General features: G+C 40.3%; 1 protein-coding gene across 1 annotated transcript; it reads right to left on the minus strand.

Annotated features, from left to right (window-relative positions):
• Window positions 1-46: 46 nt before the first annotated feature.
• On the minus strand, window positions 47-18978 carry tmc6b (transmembrane channel-like 6b). Its single transcript, XM_065259222.2, has 21 exons — window positions 18829-18978; window positions 15940-16068; window positions 15169-15284; window positions 14772-14915; window positions 14526-14687; window positions 12770-12878; window positions 12494-12578; window positions 11940-12203; window positions 11651-11832; window positions 9867-10011; window positions 9613-9768; window positions 9286-9467; window positions 8216-8306; window positions 8026-8123; window positions 3545-3640; window positions 3014-3089; window positions 1408-1541; window positions 1028-1204; window positions 846-924; window positions 655-748; window positions 47-516 (listed from the first exon to the last, which is right to left on the minus strand). The coding sequence occupies exons 2-20, from the start codon at window positions 15984-15986 to the stop codon at window positions 656-658; spliced, it is 2436 nt and encodes an 811-aa protein (XP_065115294.1). The 5' UTR covers window positions 15987-16068; window positions 18829-18978; the 3' UTR covers window positions 47-516; window position 655.
• Between the last annotated feature and the right edge of the window lie 284 nt (window positions 18979-19262).

The raw sequence follows: 19262 nt of genomic DNA on the forward strand, positions 1-19262 counted from the left end.
AAAACACAGAACTGATGTTTGATATAAATCAAAACTGGAGGCAAGATTTATTGTAAAAAAAGTTTATTAAAATGAGTCCAGTAAAAAGTCCAGTTAGCTAAAGAGTATTAAATATTCCCTTTGTTCACAGTAAAATTAAAACGGCAAGATACAACAGGGTAAATTTTCACAGGTTTACTAATTAACCAACCTTCCAAACCAATATCTGGATAGCCTTTCTTTACCATTGGTTGACCCTGATCATTCTCTGAGGAATATACAGTAAATCTATATTATTATGTACAGTATATAGAGTATGTGAGCTGTCAATCACATCATCATCATCAGCATCTTTTCTGGATGTCTGTTTATTCATGTAAAGCATCACTGAATGAACAGTGACTCAGCATACATCTCTCTGTTCCTCTATGTGATCTCATCATATCCACAGTTTTCCTGCCATTTCCAGTTTGCTTTTAGATTTTGATCAGCAGAAATCTTCAGTTCATGATGGTCTTGTTCATCTCATGAATAGTTCTGAAACGACACAAGCAACAGGGTCCAAAATAACCCTCATCAATCACAAAGATCAAGTCATGTTATAAATACTGATAAAAAACAAACGTTTTATACGAGTGTAATATGCAGAATGGGCGAATCATTGCAGATGTGTACCTCAGTGGTCTCTCTCACGGCGCGGTGAGACAGTTCGTCTCCGTTCATGAATGTCCTGCAGTCGTGTGATGAGAAACTTTTTATCTTCTCCCTCCTGAACACAGAAACAATGTCACAACAGGAAATTGATGTCATGACAGATCTAGGATCAGACCTTAGTGATTCCATCTATAGTGCATTTTGTGTCTTACATTTTCGATTTGCTCCTGAAGTAATTCAATGACCTTTCTCTGTCCATCAACCACCTGACTGTGGAAGTAAATCACTATCCTATAAAAAAAAAGAAAGCAAACACTCACTCACTAAATCTTCATTCGAAAAGAGAGAGAGAGAGAGAGAGAGAGAGAGAGAGAGCGAGAGACAGGATACTCACAGGAAGATGCCAGCCAACATGAAGAGAAAGAGTGGGTTTTCCACCAGGTATGTGTGCACCCAGGTGAGCCAGGACAGATTTTTGTTCGATTCGGCCAACTTTTTAACCCAAATTTTTCCTGCCTGAAACATGGTCTTCAAACCCCGGAATGGACCGCAGTTGTTGGACGGTTGTATCCTAACACACAGAGAAACATTAAGGATGAAATTATTCAAACAGAAGAGGAACACTGCTTATGAATCAAACTAAATGAAATGCAAAAGGGGGTTAGGTTTGGGGACAGAACATACATCATGTACAATATAAAAGTCATAACGTCTACGCAAAGTCTCCATAAAACATGGAAACACAACATGTGTGTGTGTGTGTTTAACACTCACGTCCACATAGTGTATGTGACACAGACAGCAGCACTGAGGAATGATGGGAAACACAGCAGGGTGATGAAGATAGTGGTCATCTGACAGGCACGCCAGGGCTTCCCAGACGCCTGACAGTTCATCATCAGACTGACCTACAGACACACATCAGACATCATCACTTCTATCAGACTAGGATTGCAAAATTCTGGAATTTTCAAGGCCGAAACTTTCCATGGGTATTAACTCATTCCCTGCCAGCATTTTTGTGATTTTAAAAAAATGCCTTCCAGGATTTTTTTTCTATAAATATATAAACATACAAATACATCAAATGAAAGAACAGACCCTCTGCTTTTAAACATACAAACAAAATGGGGGAAACGTGTTTTTATCCTATCTTCATATTAAATATGGGTAGGTTTCTTCAAAAATACAACATTTTGAGCAAAAAGCTGAGATAATTGCATTTTGTAAAGGAATTTTATTAGAGATCAGATTCAGAACAAAGTTTAAAACATACACAGAGCTTAAAATGTTGTTAAACTAATTTTTGCTCAAGTTTTTTATAAATTGGGACATCTAGTGGATAATAGCAGAATTACAGATAACTGTAAAACCACGACAGAAAAGCATCATTGGCAGAAAAATTTTCTCTTAATTGACAAGATAACTTGTCAAAATCTAGCTAGAATTTGTATTACCTGCTTATGACCAAACAAAATATTTATTTATGTTTGTATATGATAAAGTTTACAGGGTTCCCACACCTTAGTTGACTTCAATTTCAAGGACCTTTCAAGGACTTTCCAGGTCCAATACCCTCAAATTCAAGGACTAAAGGTTACATTATGTTACCTTTAAAGATACATTGTTACAGTTCCCTTTCGAGGGAACTCGCGCTGCGTCACTGCGGTGACACTTTGGGGACGCCTCCAGGGGTAAGTGCGTCTGAATGTGTATATCAAATTCAACCAATGGTGAGGCTTAACAACAAAGACAGGGTGACGCGGGAGCCAGGAAGTATATCGCTATCTGAAATATTGCCAAAGACGCCGTTACAGGGACGCAGGAAGTATAGCAAGGGAGACACAGCGTCTCGTTCCCTTCTCAGGGAACAACAGTTACATACGTAACCCGAGACGATTTCATGTGTCAAACACAACTAAAGCAGTTGGGTATGAATCAACATTCACATACAGAAGATATAAGCATTTAAAGCAAACAGTTTAGCACGTGTGCTTAAAAAGTCTAGAATTTTTTTGATATTATCCTACAATACACAGGGAATAATATGGATTTTTTTTTTCAAAAAACTTCTTGCATAAAATAGATTCAAGCACTTTCAATGACCTGTATCTATGTATGTATATTTTCAAAAACTTCCCAGGACCTTGAATTTTTTCCCCCAGATTCACAAACTTCCAAGGATTTCAAGGACCCGTGGGAACCCTGAGTTTATATAAATTGTCCTAAATTTCCAAATAATTCCCATAAATTCCAGTCAAGTTACCAATTTGGAATATTTTAAATATTCCTCAGATTAGGTGCCCATTGTACACCCCTTTGCAACCCTATATCAGACACACATGAACACAAACATAAACACAAACATAAACACACATACATTTTTAATGTAGAAGAGCAGCAGTAGTTTAATAATCTGAACAGCTGGCAGGAGAGGAGAGAACAGGACACCCAACCTGTAGACGAACACAAAAACACACACATTATATATCACAGTTATATTATGAGTTAATACATATCAAATACACAACACATCTCAACACTCATTGAGAACAATGCATGAATACTTATCACCCGTAAACAGATACACAATAATTCTGTCTTTAGCTATGGTCAGGAGAAACACAATACACATCAGATGTCTACGGCAGTATTACTTCTCAGATCATGTTATTTAGTGAAACAGAGAGACCGTGACTTTAAGGATTAACTACACTTCTTTAGATTGAATGAAATACTGTATGTACTGTACAGTAGGAAGATGAACCGCCTCTGAGAAGAGCGACTCTCTGATTCATACTGAGAGTTCACTTTAAATCTCTTCATCACACAAACAATATTCAAATGTAATGCTCTGATTAACGTTACTGTGTATGATCTTATAATCAGAGTGAGATTATTATCAGATTACCAGGCAAGAGTTTGTCCATAGATGAGCTCAAGAACATTCCTGGCGATATCAAACACGGGCTTCCTTTTCCTCTTTAAAGCTTTCTGGGAAAACAACCTGAGACACAGAAAGAAAGAGAGTTTACATACACAAAATAAGCAGTTATCTATCACAAATCTGTTTATTATATGAATATGCTTCATGCAAATCAATAAACTATCTACACAAAAAAACTGCATTTACACAGACAATGACATCTCCGCCTGTTAATGAAGTAATTAAACGTGCATCATGGACATGACACGTCTCTCTTCTAAAATAAATGAATGCCTAAAAGGGGAAAAAATCTTCTTAATGCACTGTGCAGAAAATGACTTGTGAGCGTTTGCTGACTAGTGTTGCCAGATCTTGCACAAAAAATCCTATATATACAATAATAAACTAAAAATATAGCTGCAAGCAGCAATGGCGGGCCCTCGCACGTTTTTTTTTTCCGCTACACGGTGCGTCCGAGAAAACGATGCACGGTGGGCAAGGGCATCAAGTGGGTAAATATCAGTGGGCTATTTAATGTTGTTACTGAGCCATTTGGGGACTGTAGCTAAAAGAAACCCCAGACTTTAGACAAAAGGGGGCGCTAAGGAGCCACTTAAGAGACACGCCTATGTCTGACCTTTTTGTGACTTAACAGCCGAAAACTCTGATGTGTGTGTCAACTTTAATGTTAATCTAAACGAGTCAAGAGCCTTAAATATGCCTGAAATAAAAGTGAAGTTTGCAGCATTGCCATTGGAACGGCGTTTGAGATATCAAAAATCCCTTCGCAATTTATCATCTACAATGTCTCGGCATCATGTTGACCACTTCTCGTCTCAATCGCATGAAAATCCTAGAAGGAGTATTTAAAAGAACATCGCATGGAACTGACAAAAAAATTCACCTTTGTGACCTACACACTTCCTGGCGCCTGGTGGTGGCGCTATTCCCGGGAGTCACAATAGGCACATCGCTGCGATCGGAATCTTCAGATGAACAAACACCCCCCGTGTCATCACAATAAGACATTTTTTGCCTTAGATATTAGACACTTCCTGTTTCTCTGAATTCGCCATAAATTTGTCGCCTCACCATGGCAGAACCGTTCGAGATATCAAAAATCCCTTCGCAATTTATCATCTACAAGGTCTCGGCATCATGTTCACCACGTTAGGTGTCATTCGCATGAATCCTCTAGGAGGAGTATTTAAAAGTTCACCGCATGCATTTTTGAAACAATCCAAAATAGCCGACTTCCTGTTGGGCGGAGCTAAAATGTTTGAGTGCAAAAGTTGTTTGGGTCGATGAGATCTATATGCATAGCAACTCTCGTACATGTGCGTACATGTTTGCTCGATCTGTGCCCCAATGTTTGTTTTTGCATTACAGGGGGCGCTACAGAGCTCCCTTGCCACGCCCATATTCCAGCCTTTGCATGAGCCTAGTGGCACGTGACTTTTACATCTGTGCCAAATTCCCGGTGTTTTCGAGCATGTTAAGGCACCCAAAGTGCACGCCAAGAGCTTAAATATGCCTGAAAATGAAAGTAAAGTTTGACGTGTTGCCATGGGAACAGCGTTTGAGATATCAAAAATCCCTTCGCAATTTATCATCTACAATGTCTCAGCATCATGTTGACCACTTTTGGTGTCAATCGCATGAAAATCCTAGGAGGAGTATTTAAAAGTTCACCACATGCAACTGTCAAGAAATCCACCTTTTGTGACTGCCACACTTCCTGGTGCCTGTTGGTGGCGCTATACCCGAGACTCAAAATAGGCACATCGATGCGATCGGAATCCTTGGCCGAACATACACACTGCGTTTCATCCCAATAAGACATTTTTTGCTTTAGATATTAGACACTTCCTGTTTCATTGAATTCGCCATAAATTTGTCGCCTCGCCATGGCAACACCGTTTGAGATATCAAAAATCCCTTCGCAATTTAGCAAGTCCAATGTCTCAGCATCATGTTCACCACGTTTGGTGTCAATCGTATGAATTCCCTAGGAGAAGTATTTAAAAGTTCATGACTGACATACTTCCTGGCGCCTGGTGGTGGCGCTATACCCGGGAGTCACAATAGGCACATCGATGCGATCGTAATCTTCAGACGAACAAAGTACCCGTATGGCATTACAATAAGATATTTTTTGCCTTAGATATTAGACACTTCCTGTTTCTCTGATTTCGCCATGAATTTGTCGCCTCGCCATGGCAGAATCGTTCGAGATATCAAAAATCCCTTCGCAATTTAGCAAGTACAATGTCTCGGCATCATGATCACCACGTTTGGTGTCATTTGCATGTATCCCCTAGGAGGAGTATTTAAAAGTTCACCGCATGCATTTTTGAAACAATACAAAATAGCCGACTTCCTGTTGGGCGGAGCTTAAATGTTAGAGGGCGAAAGTTGTTCGGGTCGATGAGATCTATAAGCGTACAAAGTCCCGTACATGTGCGTACATTTTTGCCCAATCTGTGCATCAATGGTTTTTTTTGCATTACAGGGGGCGCTACAGAGCCCCTGTGCCACACCCGTGTTCCAGCCTTTGGATTTCTGCGATGACGGACGACTCTGACGTCTGTGCCAAATTTCAAGAGTTTTCGAGTATGTTAAGGCCCCCAAAAAGTCCAAAAGTGTTAAAAAAAATAAAAATAAAAAAATTCGAGCAAAAACAATAGGGCTTCGCACCTTTCGGTGCAGGCCATTCTGGCCTGCTCCTCGGTGCTCGGGCCCTAATAAATCCAAATGCTTTACCTTAAAGCTCAACATTTTGGGACGGCCAGATTCTCATTTTGATAACACCAAAAACTTGATCACTTCATGAGCCAAAAGCACCACAACATTATGCAAGTACAAAAAAAGAGGAGGACCTGGCAACACTGTAAGACTGAGAGAAGAAGCCTCACAAATGTGTACGCCACACAATGCCAAGGCGATGGTTTAATGCAAAACATAATGCTGTAATATTATTTTGGCCAAAGCTGTAAATGATAACCACGCTATTGCTATGATTACCCCTGGGTGTCAATCATCGCTGTTTCAGGAATGAGTCTTGTTCTGTACACACGTGGTGTGATCATTTAGGGCATTTACACCTGCATTTAAATGCGATTGTCACTCCCTAAAGCTTTACAGGATCTTTGCGTTTTAAACAAATTTGCAAGAAAGCCGGTTAAGGCGTTTATTTAACGAGAAATCGGAGTAATGGACAGAAATCTACTTGTGCCAATCAGATTTTGTTTTAGCTGTTCAAGACCTTTGCCCGATAAAATAAATCTGTTTTATGTGTTTATGACCTTTCACATTACCATGCATGATCAGAATAAGACTGTGCATGTAAACATACAATATAAACACCCTTCCATAAGATAACCATACCCGGGAATGTCACATAACCAGATTTCTGGAATAGCCCCCAGGGGTTTTCAAACTTTTTTGTCGAACTTTCCAAAAATTATTTACTTGAAGTACCCCTGAGATTTTAAGTAAATATTTCAATAATTCAATAGCACATTTGCATGTTTAACTTCTAGTTATTTTTATCCATTTATAGCTTTTATTATCAGTATTTTACATAGTTATTGTTAATATTACCTTCTTCTGGTAATCTTTTGTTAACAAAAATCTACTTTGTTAGTAAGTGTTTTATTTAGATTTTTTAAATTTTAAAATAATTTATTTGCATCTTAAGATTTAATTGTAAATAAGTAATTAAATGTTTAAAAGTAAAAAATGTGGCGTTTTGGGTGTGTCCTTTTAAATGCAAATGAGCGGATGAAGTGCAAACACTGATCGCAATGATGGTGGTTTGTTGCAATTGAAACTCAATTGTGCTGTGAATTATTTTCTCTCTCTCTTTTTCTCTGCACTAAATGGCAGTGCTGTGGTTGGATAGTGCAGATTAAGGGGTGGTATTATTATAATAAGAGCTCCTTATGACATCATAAGGGGAGCCAAATTTCAACAACGTATTTTTTCTATGCTTGCAGAGAATGGTTTACCAAAACTAAGTTACTGGGTTGAATATTTTCAAATTTTCTAGGTTTATAGAATGGGGACCCAATCAAAGCATTTTAAAATGGAAAAAGTCAGATTTTCATGCCAAGGCGCCTTTAACATAAGACATGATTTGTAGGCCTTTCATTGATAAAACTGAAGCAGCTCTCCGCCTCTTTCATTTAGGTTTCATTTTGCGAGCGTTTGAAAGTTGCTTGAGCTGTTTTCATCATTTGCTCTGAAATATCAGAGAAAGCTCTTACATATACGTGCACAAAACATTGTGAAGCATGACATAATATTAGTTTGTGTCAATTTAAAGCCGTCATTTCTCCCTCTCGCGTTTAAAGGAAAGCAGACAGACCCCCCATAGACCATTCCCATCGCCCAAAACGCATTTTAATTCCAGGTGTAAACAGATTCTGTGTGTACAAGAGGTTTGCTTGCTAAATGTCTCTCACCTCCACAGAAACTCTCCAAAGAAGGTGTCGAGCAGGGTGAAGATGAAGTCCATCAGTAAGAAACGGTACAACTCCTGTCCTACAAAACTCTCCCAACACTGACAAACACACACACAAAACATCAGTAACACACAGACACACACCGCACCAGTATCACTGCAAACATTTCTAAAACATCTGCAGGTCTCACCTCTAATTTCAAATCCTTAGGTTTTGATGCCACCTGGCCCAACCAATGATAACACAGCACACCCAACACACTCGCTTTCAATAGCAGATTCCTGTAAGACACAACAAACAGAACTTAATCAGTAACACTTGAATACTTTAATTAATAACAAGTAGATTATTAAAGAAACACGCCGACTTTTTGGGATTTAAGCTTTTTTTAATGTATATCCCAGAGTTAGATAAGTCCATACATACACTTTAAATCTCTGTGCGTCCCGTAACTCTGATGCACCAACCGCTAGCCTAGCTTAGCATAAAGACTGGAAGTAAATGGCTCCAGCTAGCATACTGCTCCCAATAAGTGACAAAATAACACCAACATTATCCTATTTATATGTTGTGATTTGTATAGCCCAAGTAGCAGCGCTTCGCCTTATGAAAATATCATTCCCAGTGTGTATACGGTTAAAAGATGGCTGTGTCTCATATGACCTTGTTATTTGTACACGCTATGACTACACAAATCACAACATATGAATAGGAACATGTTGGCATTATTTTGTCACTTATTGGGAGCAGTATGCTAGTTGGAGCCATTCACTTCCAGTCTTTGTGCTAAGCTAGGATAGCGGTGGGTGCGTCAGACAGAGTAATGGCATGCACAGAGATGAAAAATGTATGTATAGACTCTAAAATCCCAAAAAGTTGGCATGTTCCTTTAAGTATAATCTATATATTAGATAGATAGATTAAAGGCTCTTGCGCTTAAATGAGCTTCTCTCCCATGTTGCCACGGATTTATGATTAAACTGAAATTTCATTACGACTGACACTAGATGGCGAACTTCGACAATCGTGTCTAAATGTAGCGTACAATGGACAGACGGTTTAGCCTATTTATCTTTAAAATATTAAAAAAGAAAACATGAAGTGCAATTTTAGTCATTACGAGAAGACTGACTGTATGTAGTGAATACTTTAAAAATAACAAAAAGAACTTAACTTATAACATAAAAAGGTAAAAACAGGGCTAAACACACTATATTTAATCTGGCCCTTGAAGAAGAGTAGTATGACACACAGGATTACCTGCTAATGGAGATATAATTGAGCACACTGGGAGAATCATATTCCTCCATCCAGGCCACAGCGTTGAAGAAACCCGGCAGGAGGAAATTGATGCTCGATACAACGACAGGAAGAGCCAACAGTCGCGCTTCTTTCAGTAACAAATTATCAGTGGATTTTGACTGAGCACCAATCATCAGATCCTGAGTGAGACAACACGACATTAAGAGAGGAGAGAAAAAAAGATGACTGCTGAAGGGTAAGGCAGTAAATATTAAACAACACCCGTTATTATCATGTGTCTACATCTTATTTTAAGTGACAGAAGTGTTTGTGTGTGGGTGGTACCTTGTGTATATATTCTGAGAAGTAATACACTGCAAGAACGCACGCCACTATGCTTCCTAAACACATGATCCACGCCAACATATGAATTAAAAGCCGGCAAAATCGCTGAAGAGCAGGAACCTCCGACTCCTGACGATTCGCTTCCGCCAACAACTCCTGTAAAAACACACACACATCATACATTACATACAGAATAAACACACACGCACACAACAAACACACATGCACACACACACACACACAAGTGTTCTTACTTTGAGCTGCGTGCCAATGTTCTCACTTTGAAGTCGAACTGAAGATTTCTTGCTCACTTTAAAATCCCAGGAGCTAAAAAGTTTGATGGCCAACAGTCCTTTAGATTTATCAATACGAAAACTCTGCCCGAATGACTTTGACATACTGGAGGATTAAAACACAGACAGAACATCAGCAAGATTTCAATCATATTTTGGGTAGGCATTGAGATATATAATATGACTGCAGTATATCCAGAATTCAGCAGCATGTGTTCTTACATACATACACGTAATACTTCACATGTGTGCTTTATAGATTAAATTGACTTCCTGTTCAGTCACGTATTGTTTTGAAACTCTCATACTAACATACAAAGCTATGCATGGAAAAGCCCTCTGTGTATCTGTGTCTAAAGTCACCCGGTATACGCCTTCTCATTTCCTTCAGTCTGTTGATTCTTGCCTCCCTGTAAATTAAAATCTAGGGGGCAGAGATTAGTCTGTCGCTGCATTCAGGTTATGCAATGCACTTCCTCTTATTGTTAGAATGCTTCCACATTAGCCAGTGTACAAAAAAACTAATCTTTTAACTCATCTCAAAATTGCAATATGACCAAAATGTTATTTAACAAAATAATTAATTTTATTATATGTATCACAGTAGTTTTCTTTTTCTTTTAATAAGATTTTTATGTTATTAAAATCTTTAATGCCATAGAATTTTTATAATTCTCACAAAAAACTTATCCAAGCATAAAAAAGAAGTCAAAAAACAAACAATCAGTGATGAAGTAAAGATAATAAACAATAATGTATAAATATGTCTTGTTAAAAGGTAGGTAAGTGATTTAGTTAAGAGCAGTGAAAGATTTACTCTCAATGCTATTTGATTAACATGAGTTAAAGACAGGAGCAAAATTAGGTAACTTCCCCTTTAAGACCAAAGTTAGGGTTAGGGGGTGTGCACACAGAGGCGTTTATGCCGGTAGCCGACGTATGTTTTCAAGTGTTTTCAATGGAAGCGTCGTGCTATTCAAAAAGAGCAGCAGCTGGCGGGTTTTGTCCGCGTTTAGTGCCGAGGGTTGAAAAATTTTCAACTGAGTGAAACGCTCAGCTCGTCAATGTCACATCTCCAAACCAATCACAGTGGAGAAAAGGCATTACAAATATTACAACAACCAACCGGTGTGTTGTTCAACAACTGATAAGCAAATCAGCAACAATATGCTTAGCTGAAAAGAGTGCCCAGTGTCGGCATCCGCCTGGCATTTACAGCTGCGTTTAAGCGATTTTTGTTCACGCCCCCTTACACATGCATTTTCTTTTTCATCTGTTTACTTTCTCTTAAGACCTAAATGGTCATATTTATAAGGATACTTGCAAAGATGGAAATTTTGATGCATGTGTGTATCTAAGGCCAATAAAGCGGCTAAAATGCTCATAAGCTTAATGAGCAGCGGATGCGCGGCTTGCGCGCTCCTCTCACACAGGAACATTGTGCACATTTACCCAGTTGTTATGCGTTTCAACCATTTAGAATCACTTGTTTTAAATCTGCGATGCTTAAATACGTCTACAAACTTTATGTCTTTGTGACTTCCTGCACAGCAAGTGAACTCGGTAGAAATTATAGTCCAAAATCTCTAGTCCTGGTTTATCAAACCCACTGGTTTATCACCCACGCCTAGACTAAATTAAATAAAACGTTTACCCATAGACAGAATTTACATGAACATCAACAAGAATAGGCAAGTGTGAAAATGTGATCCTGGGCTTCATGATATCATATGTGAGGGACTCACGTGTAGACGAGGATGATGCAGGTAATGAAGAACGCCATACCGATGGTAAAGAAGTAAACCAGAGGCATGTTATAAGACTGTATATATGTCCTGCTGTCTGACTGATTGACAGATTCAGAGGCATTGTTCAGTGTGTAGTTACTATAGTAACCATAATACAGCAGAGACTCTGAAAAATAACCCTGACAGACAGACAGACAGACAGACAGAATTAATGATGTGACCAATGCAGCACAACCATCTTAAAGTCTATATGAGTTTAATCTTTTAATTTAAAAATAAGACTTACAGCCCCTGTGAGGACTTCAAGACCCCAGGTGCTCCTCACGGCTCTGTCCTGGGCCCGTCCCTGATGTGTCACAGCCTGAGGAACAACCAGAAGCAAACCCGTGACCAGGAACAGAAAGAAGTTGAAGAAAAGAAGAGTTCTGAGAAAGACAAAGTATGAGAGAACGCCCGTCCCAAAACGACCGCTAACACGCTTTAAAGCCGTCTGCCACAACTGCAGTGATGACAGAAAAGACAACCAGCTGTACCAGCCGTGTTTCACCGCCTGAGAGAGAGACAGAAATAAAGAAAGAGAGACAACATTTATTGTGTGAATTTCATGAAAACATTATCTTGAAATGGCTGATATCATGTTTCCACATAAACAGCCAATTGGAACACAGTATTCCAGCCAGGGTGCTCTGGTTGTTGTCTAGACGTTTTGGCAAATGTAGTTGCTCATCTTGGCTTTCCAGGTAATTTACATAATGTGCACAAAATACATACAGCATGCTACCTGCTTACTTTCATGAGTGGCTCACCATGATGATGTCATTATGCATGATATGGACTTACAATGATGATGTAATATTTGAGCTGGCTACAGCAGGGGATTTGACTCGTAGACAGTGAGTGCTCTGCTTTATTCATCGCCAACATCCTGAAAAACACAGCATATCAGAACACAGCTGTACACAATACACATCATAATAAACACACAGTCAATAAGCGAGTCAAATCGATTCATTACAATGGTTTAAATCGTTTTGATCAATTCAATTAAAGCAATACATTCAGCAACACAGGACACAGTGGGATACAAAAGCAGGTGTGGATATATTGTGTGTTTACCTGAGCTCTTTCTTTTCAGCTAGACTCAAAGGCATCGCTTTCAACATACGAACACGATCACTAACAGGTAGATTCTGCAGATTATTCACCAAACGGTCCCTCTTACTCTCTACACACACAAACACGTGTACCAGATGAGCATGTGACAAAAAACTTTCAATCAAAACTTTCAAAATTAACTCTTGGCGGGGTTTTAAATCCATAGCACCCGAAAACATTACATTTAGCAAACACTTTTACACAAACTGAATTTTAATAGTGAAGAAAACTACAGAGTAGAGGTCTTCACGGTTTACAGATCTAAAGAAATGGACGTCCGACCCAAGACCAGATGGAGCGGCATTTACTACACTGGGCCGTATTTCACCAAGCAGCTAGGCAACATCACGTTCATAATTGAAGACGATCTACCACATTTATGAGCGCGATTTGGACTAGTTTTTGGTGAAATACGGCTCCGTGTAGTAAATGGTGCGCCATCTGAAAGCAGGTGATAGCGGTTTACTAATCACCAAACCGGCTTTACTGATGAGACACGCATGAGAATCGCAGATTTTTTCACCAGCTCTACAAGAGTGTTTGTGACATCGTGTGGCTGGCAGTACGTTAATTTTCGTTGAGACAAACCTGTCAATCAATTTTGAATGCACATTTTAGCGGATACCTTGGTGTCGTCGTCAAATAACAAATGAAAACAAATGGAGCAGCAGGCCAAATTGGTTGTAAGGCCACCTGGGTTTTTGGTGCATGTGGGGCTGCAGACTGCACACACGTCGGTGCCGTTTACATTCGGGTCCAAAAAAATTACCACTGGGTCGGACTAGGATCTAATTTTCTACGGTTTGTCTTAGGGATGCTCACATTGACCGTTAAACCATTAACCGAAGGTAAGAATTTATGACCGCTTAACATTATCTGTTAAAAGAAAAAAATATTTGTTAATACATGGTGCGTGTCGTCATGAGCCGACAGAAATTTCGCCACTTTTCTATCTTTAATTTGTGAATGTCCTGTAAATGACACAAATTACTGCTGCCCTGACGGTCTGATAAAGTAATCACGGAGACGCGCGCGTGTCCGCGCAAGATGACGGGGTCCGTCTCCGTCTCGCGCACATCCGGACAGACGTTCGCTGATGGCCTCTGACCCTGATCATAAACATCTCTCTTTTTGCACAAACGGAGAAAGACGACGCAAAAGCCAAACTTTCTGAAAAGCGTCCTGCTTTAGAAATGACCACTGTGATAGATGAAACAGAGACAATCTGCCCTTTTTGGATATTAATCCTCTGGACCGATCGCATGCTTTTTAATAAGGTAATGTTGCGTGAATATCTGATAATGTATGAATCCTGGTTCTGTTGTTGATCTGTCGCTGCTGTTAAATGTTTTGTTTTTACTAGTTCAAAGACAACCATCAACTGTATTTTTACTCAATGACAATTTCATATTAAAATCTTATAAGTTAACGGTTAATGTTCGGTTTAGAAGCTACGGTTGTCGGTCGGGAAAATTAACTGATATGAGCATCCCTAGTTTGTCTCATGTCGGGACTTTCTTAAAAAAAAAATGTATGCACATCGGGTTCGGATAAACAGTGATTCGGGTCATTAAGGGTCGGGTACATTTCTTTTAACCCTAGAAGAACTGAATGAATCCTCATTGAATAAAAGCAGCAGATTTGCATTTTGATCCCAAAACATGCAATCTAGGTAGTTTTAATGACACAGCCCATGCTTTTGAGATTCACTTTTTACCTCCATCGTCAAAACCGGCTCCATCCGATTCAACACGATAGCCACGGATGCTGGGACGTGCAGATCGAGGAAGGTGCTGAATAGAGGGTCTACTCTGCCTGCGTCTGCGCAGTTGCATTGTGCGGCTATAATATTGAGATATGATTGCCCCACGACTGCGACCTGCAGAGCCAGTAAGAGAGAGAGAAAGATCTCAATTCATGTTCTACTTTAACTGAGAAAACACAGAAATGTTTATAAACCCACCGATGGTTCGACTGGGCATAGAGGACAGAACTCTGAGCGTGTCAGACGACCAGCGTTCTCCAATCAAGTTATCCGTCGGCTGCTGTCCATCACCGTATTCTTCAGTTGGAGTATACGGCGAATCTTCTAGACCCACAAAATCATCTGAGAAAAACAAACAGATTCACAATATTCATTCAAGATTAGCAGACAGCTGATGTACATCACAAACAGATATGACAAGCCTCAATCCTATTGGTTGGCTTTACATTATATCCAAGAGTCAGTGGACCAGGAAACACAGTGCTGTGATTGGTCAGTTTATCTGTCAGTCATACTCAGATGGTCTTATCATGTCATAAAGTCATAATACACAGAAATGTGAGCCAGACTTTATGATGATAATAAGTGTTCTGACCTTCGTCCTCCAGGTAAATTGGGTTCATCTCTATGACATCAGCATTAAGTTCATGACTCTGTTCTCTGATCAGCTGACTGAATGAATCGTGAACACCATCTTCATCAGCTGGACTCCTGACACACACACAGACACACATACACAGACAAAACATTTACTCAACATTTATTATTGTTTTGAAGTGCAAAATACAACCTGAATCTTTCTATGTGAAATTCATTTAAGCACTCTATGGGGTGGTTTCCCAGACAGAGTTTAGCTTAACCCCGGACTAGGCCTTAGTTAAATTATGAAATAACTAGTTTTAATAAACATGCCTTACTAAAAACATTACTGGCGTGCATTTTGAGGAAAAAACAAATGGCACTGTTGTATTTTAAGATATGTTAGTGCAAGTTGTTTTCAGTTTGGACAGCTCTTACATTTATTTTAGTCAAGGATTAGTCTAATCCCTTTCTGGGAAACCACCCCATATGCATAACAAGGGTATAGGGTAACCATATTAGACCTCAACACAATGTGGCATTTTACAATCAAATGACCAACAAAATGGAGTCAACAATGACATCAGAATAAACCATGATCACATGAACAGAGAAAGACTTATTGTGCATTGATCCAAAACAGACAGACGGACAGACGGTTGGATGGACAGACCCTTGCATTAGTGTAAAAGAGCCATTAAATCTAAAAACACAACACATACAGACACAAACTTCACACACCACTTGATACTGAGAGTAAACGGAGTAAAACACAAATGTCACTTACTCTATATCAATGGCGTGATCAGAGTAATAATGTTCTTCTGTGGCCATGATCTTCTGTCAGGAATCACGGACACGCCAGAGAAATCTGCCGTTTGATCCGAACAGAACTCATGCTGCTGTTCTCACACACCTGACATACACAGAGAAAGAATTTTAGCTCTTTCATGTTACAACCTGTATGTTATTTCACTCTTACACACACAGTTATATGGAAATCTAAAGGTGTGTCAGTCAGACAGCTGTGGGCTTTTCTCTCTCTAACAAAGCCCTTTAGCACACACAAAAAAATGAAAAAAACAGTTCATGGCACTCACTTTCGGAGAAAATGGGTGTGTATGAGTAAACATATATCACAACACTTTTATATGCATTTTAATTAAAAAGGTGTTAAAATAAACAAAGGGAGTTCACAGCAGGTTTACATAAACACATTGAATCAATTATGCAAACAAAGAAAACAATATAAACTACACTGATCACTTTAGAACAACAGAAAACGAGCTGCAGGAAATGGGAAAACACGGCACAAAGAACACAAAACAGAAAATATGGAGGGGACGACATGTAGCAGACAACATTGAGCGATATGGAGTGGACAGAGAGGGCCACATGGAGCAGACAGAATGGACAACATGTAGCAGACAACATTGAGCGATATGGAGAGCACAGTGCAGGTGACCCTGAGCGGATAGAGCGGGGGGAACCGGAGCGGACAAATTAGAAAACACGACACAAAGAATACAAAACAGAAAATATGGAGGGGACAGATAGGGCCACATGGAGCGGACGACATGTAGCAGACAACATTGATCAATACGGAGTGGACAGAGAGGGCCACATGGAGCAGACAACATTGAGCGATATGGAGCGTACAGAGCGGGCGCACCGGATCGTACAGAGCGGGCGCACCGGAGCCGACAGAGCGGGCGCACCGGAGCCGACAGAGCGGGCGCACCGGAGCCGACAGAGCGGGCGCACCGGAGCCGACAGAGCGGGCGCACCGGAGCCGACAGAGCGGGCGCACCGGAGCCGACAGAGCGGGCGCATCGGAGCGGACGGAGGCGGGCGCACCGGAGCGGACGGAGGCGGGGGACCCGGAGCGGACGGAGGCGGGGGACCCGGAGCGGACGGAGGCGGGGGACCCGGAGCGGACGGAGGCGGGGGACCCGGAGCGGACGGAGGCGAGGGACCCGGAGCGGACGGAGGCGAGGGACCCGGAGCGGACGGAGGCGAGGGACCCGGAGCGGACGGAGGCGGGGGACCCGGAGGGAACGGAGGCGGGGGACCCGGAGGGAACGGAGGCGGGGGACCCGGAGGGAACGGAGGCGGGGGACCCGGAGGGAACGGGGCGGGTGACCCGGAGCAGACAGAGTGGGCGACCCGGAGTGGACAGAGCAAGCAACAAAGACAGGAAGACAATAAATAGGGACAGAGTAGAACTGATTTAGAGCTGTTGAGATCAGTGGGTGGTGGTTAATCTTCCTGTACTGGCAGACTGATGACATCATTAGCAGTAGTCTGTGGTCAAAAGGCATTTCAAAATCCTTCCATTAAAGATCTTGCGTTTGAGAGTTTCATATATAGTTTTAAAAGCACATTTTCAGTCAGTCACAAAGTTGATCGCTGTTTGTTTAACTGCATTACTGTTAGTGCAGATCAGCAGTTTATGGCATTACTGAAAGCCACAAACAAACTTCATCACTTGTGAAACACAAACACAAACACAATTGGAAACTGACTAATAGAAAAAATAAAAGACTTTACAGATGAATAAAAGAACCTGAAGCAGGACATGAACTCGCCTTTCATAACATTATAAGCAATTCACATTCATTTTCCAGATGCAACATTTGGATTAATTTCATGCAGGTGCCAAATGCCAATGTCGAAAAGTCTGAGTGTGTGTTAGTGTATCTATCCAATCATGGGAATATTCTGACTGACATCCTGTTTATTTCTCCCAAAGCTGTAGTGATGGGATTCGAACCCGTAGGGGGTTACATCTGAAACACATCCAAGATGGGAAAGATTTAAATGAAAAACTAACTAGCCTACACAAGAGAATAAGAGCAAAAAAATTGAAGTTCAGAGATCAGATTTCACAAAATCCAGCACATCTGGAACCAGGACAACAGCAATAAACTACTAAAAGTAAAACCATACAGCAATCCATAGAGTTTTCCACAGTGACGGACTTTTTCCATCCGCATCCAGTTTCCATCCCCAATACAGGACGGATAATACAAGACCAAAAGAGATTTGTCCATAGCCATGAACTATTCAACGGAAACCATTCATTTTTGCATGCATTCATGCGTGTGTGTGCATTTCAATACACATTTCCTTCACAACAATGCTGTTCATGTTCAACACCAAAGCCCATACAGATGACAACATGATACAAATATCTGCTGTCAGATTCACTGCAACTGAAACAATCGTGTGCTCATATCTCAGATATTATCAGTATTATTCGCTGTATCGCTCGAATGGCAGAAATTCTCAGTAAACACCTGACGGATCTCTGTAGTTGCCCTCTCAATAGGAAGCCAATCTGATTTAAAGTCAAGTCACTCAGTTTGGCTAGAAGTCACAAACAAAAAAGTACCACAGCAACTTACTACCATAGATTTTTCTACAAAACCAAAGCTATTTCTGCGATATGTCAATACGATATGTTAATCGCTCAGTACAATGGTATGCATCAAAGTAATGATAGACACAACTCTGATGTTTAGACTCGTCTTTCACACTTAACGTTACTGAAGTCTAACTCACACACCTGATTCTCACTTCATTTGAGGTATAAAGTATAAATACTTCTCATGTATCGTTGTAAAGTCGATCGATACTTTGCTTAGTAGCAAAAATATAAAGAGATGTTACCCACCGTACGCGTGCCCTCGTCTCACAACCACAGGACTGTGTGACAACACGAAGCGAGAAGTGTTGAGAAGACTGAATCATTTTTGTGAATCGTTCTAACGGTTCAGTTTTTTTAACTATTTCAAAAAGTGATTCAATTATACTATAGCCCTCACAACATTCGTATTTTTTATTAACAAATTCATTAACAATATGAGTATGTTATGATTAAATGACATATTGTGTCGAGTGCTGTTATGGTTTTGTCCTTCCGTTGCTTGCTTCCTATTTCAGAGATAGAGTGATTCATTCACTTTATGAATCGGCTCATTTGAACTATTTGAAATAACTGCTACTGTAGAATGATTCATTCGCGATTGGTACAAAGTCTATCTTGCTTTAGTTTCCGGTGGTGCGTGAAAGATTTATAATCTTACTCGAAAGCACAAATAAATTACT

The sequence above is a fragment of the Paramisgurnus dabryanus genome, chromosome 14, assembly GCF_030506205.2.
Source record: "Paramisgurnus dabryanus chromosome 14, PD_genome_1.1, whole genome shotgun sequence".
NCBI lineage: Eukaryota > Metazoa > Chordata > Actinopteri > Cypriniformes > Cobitidae > Paramisgurnus > Paramisgurnus dabryanus.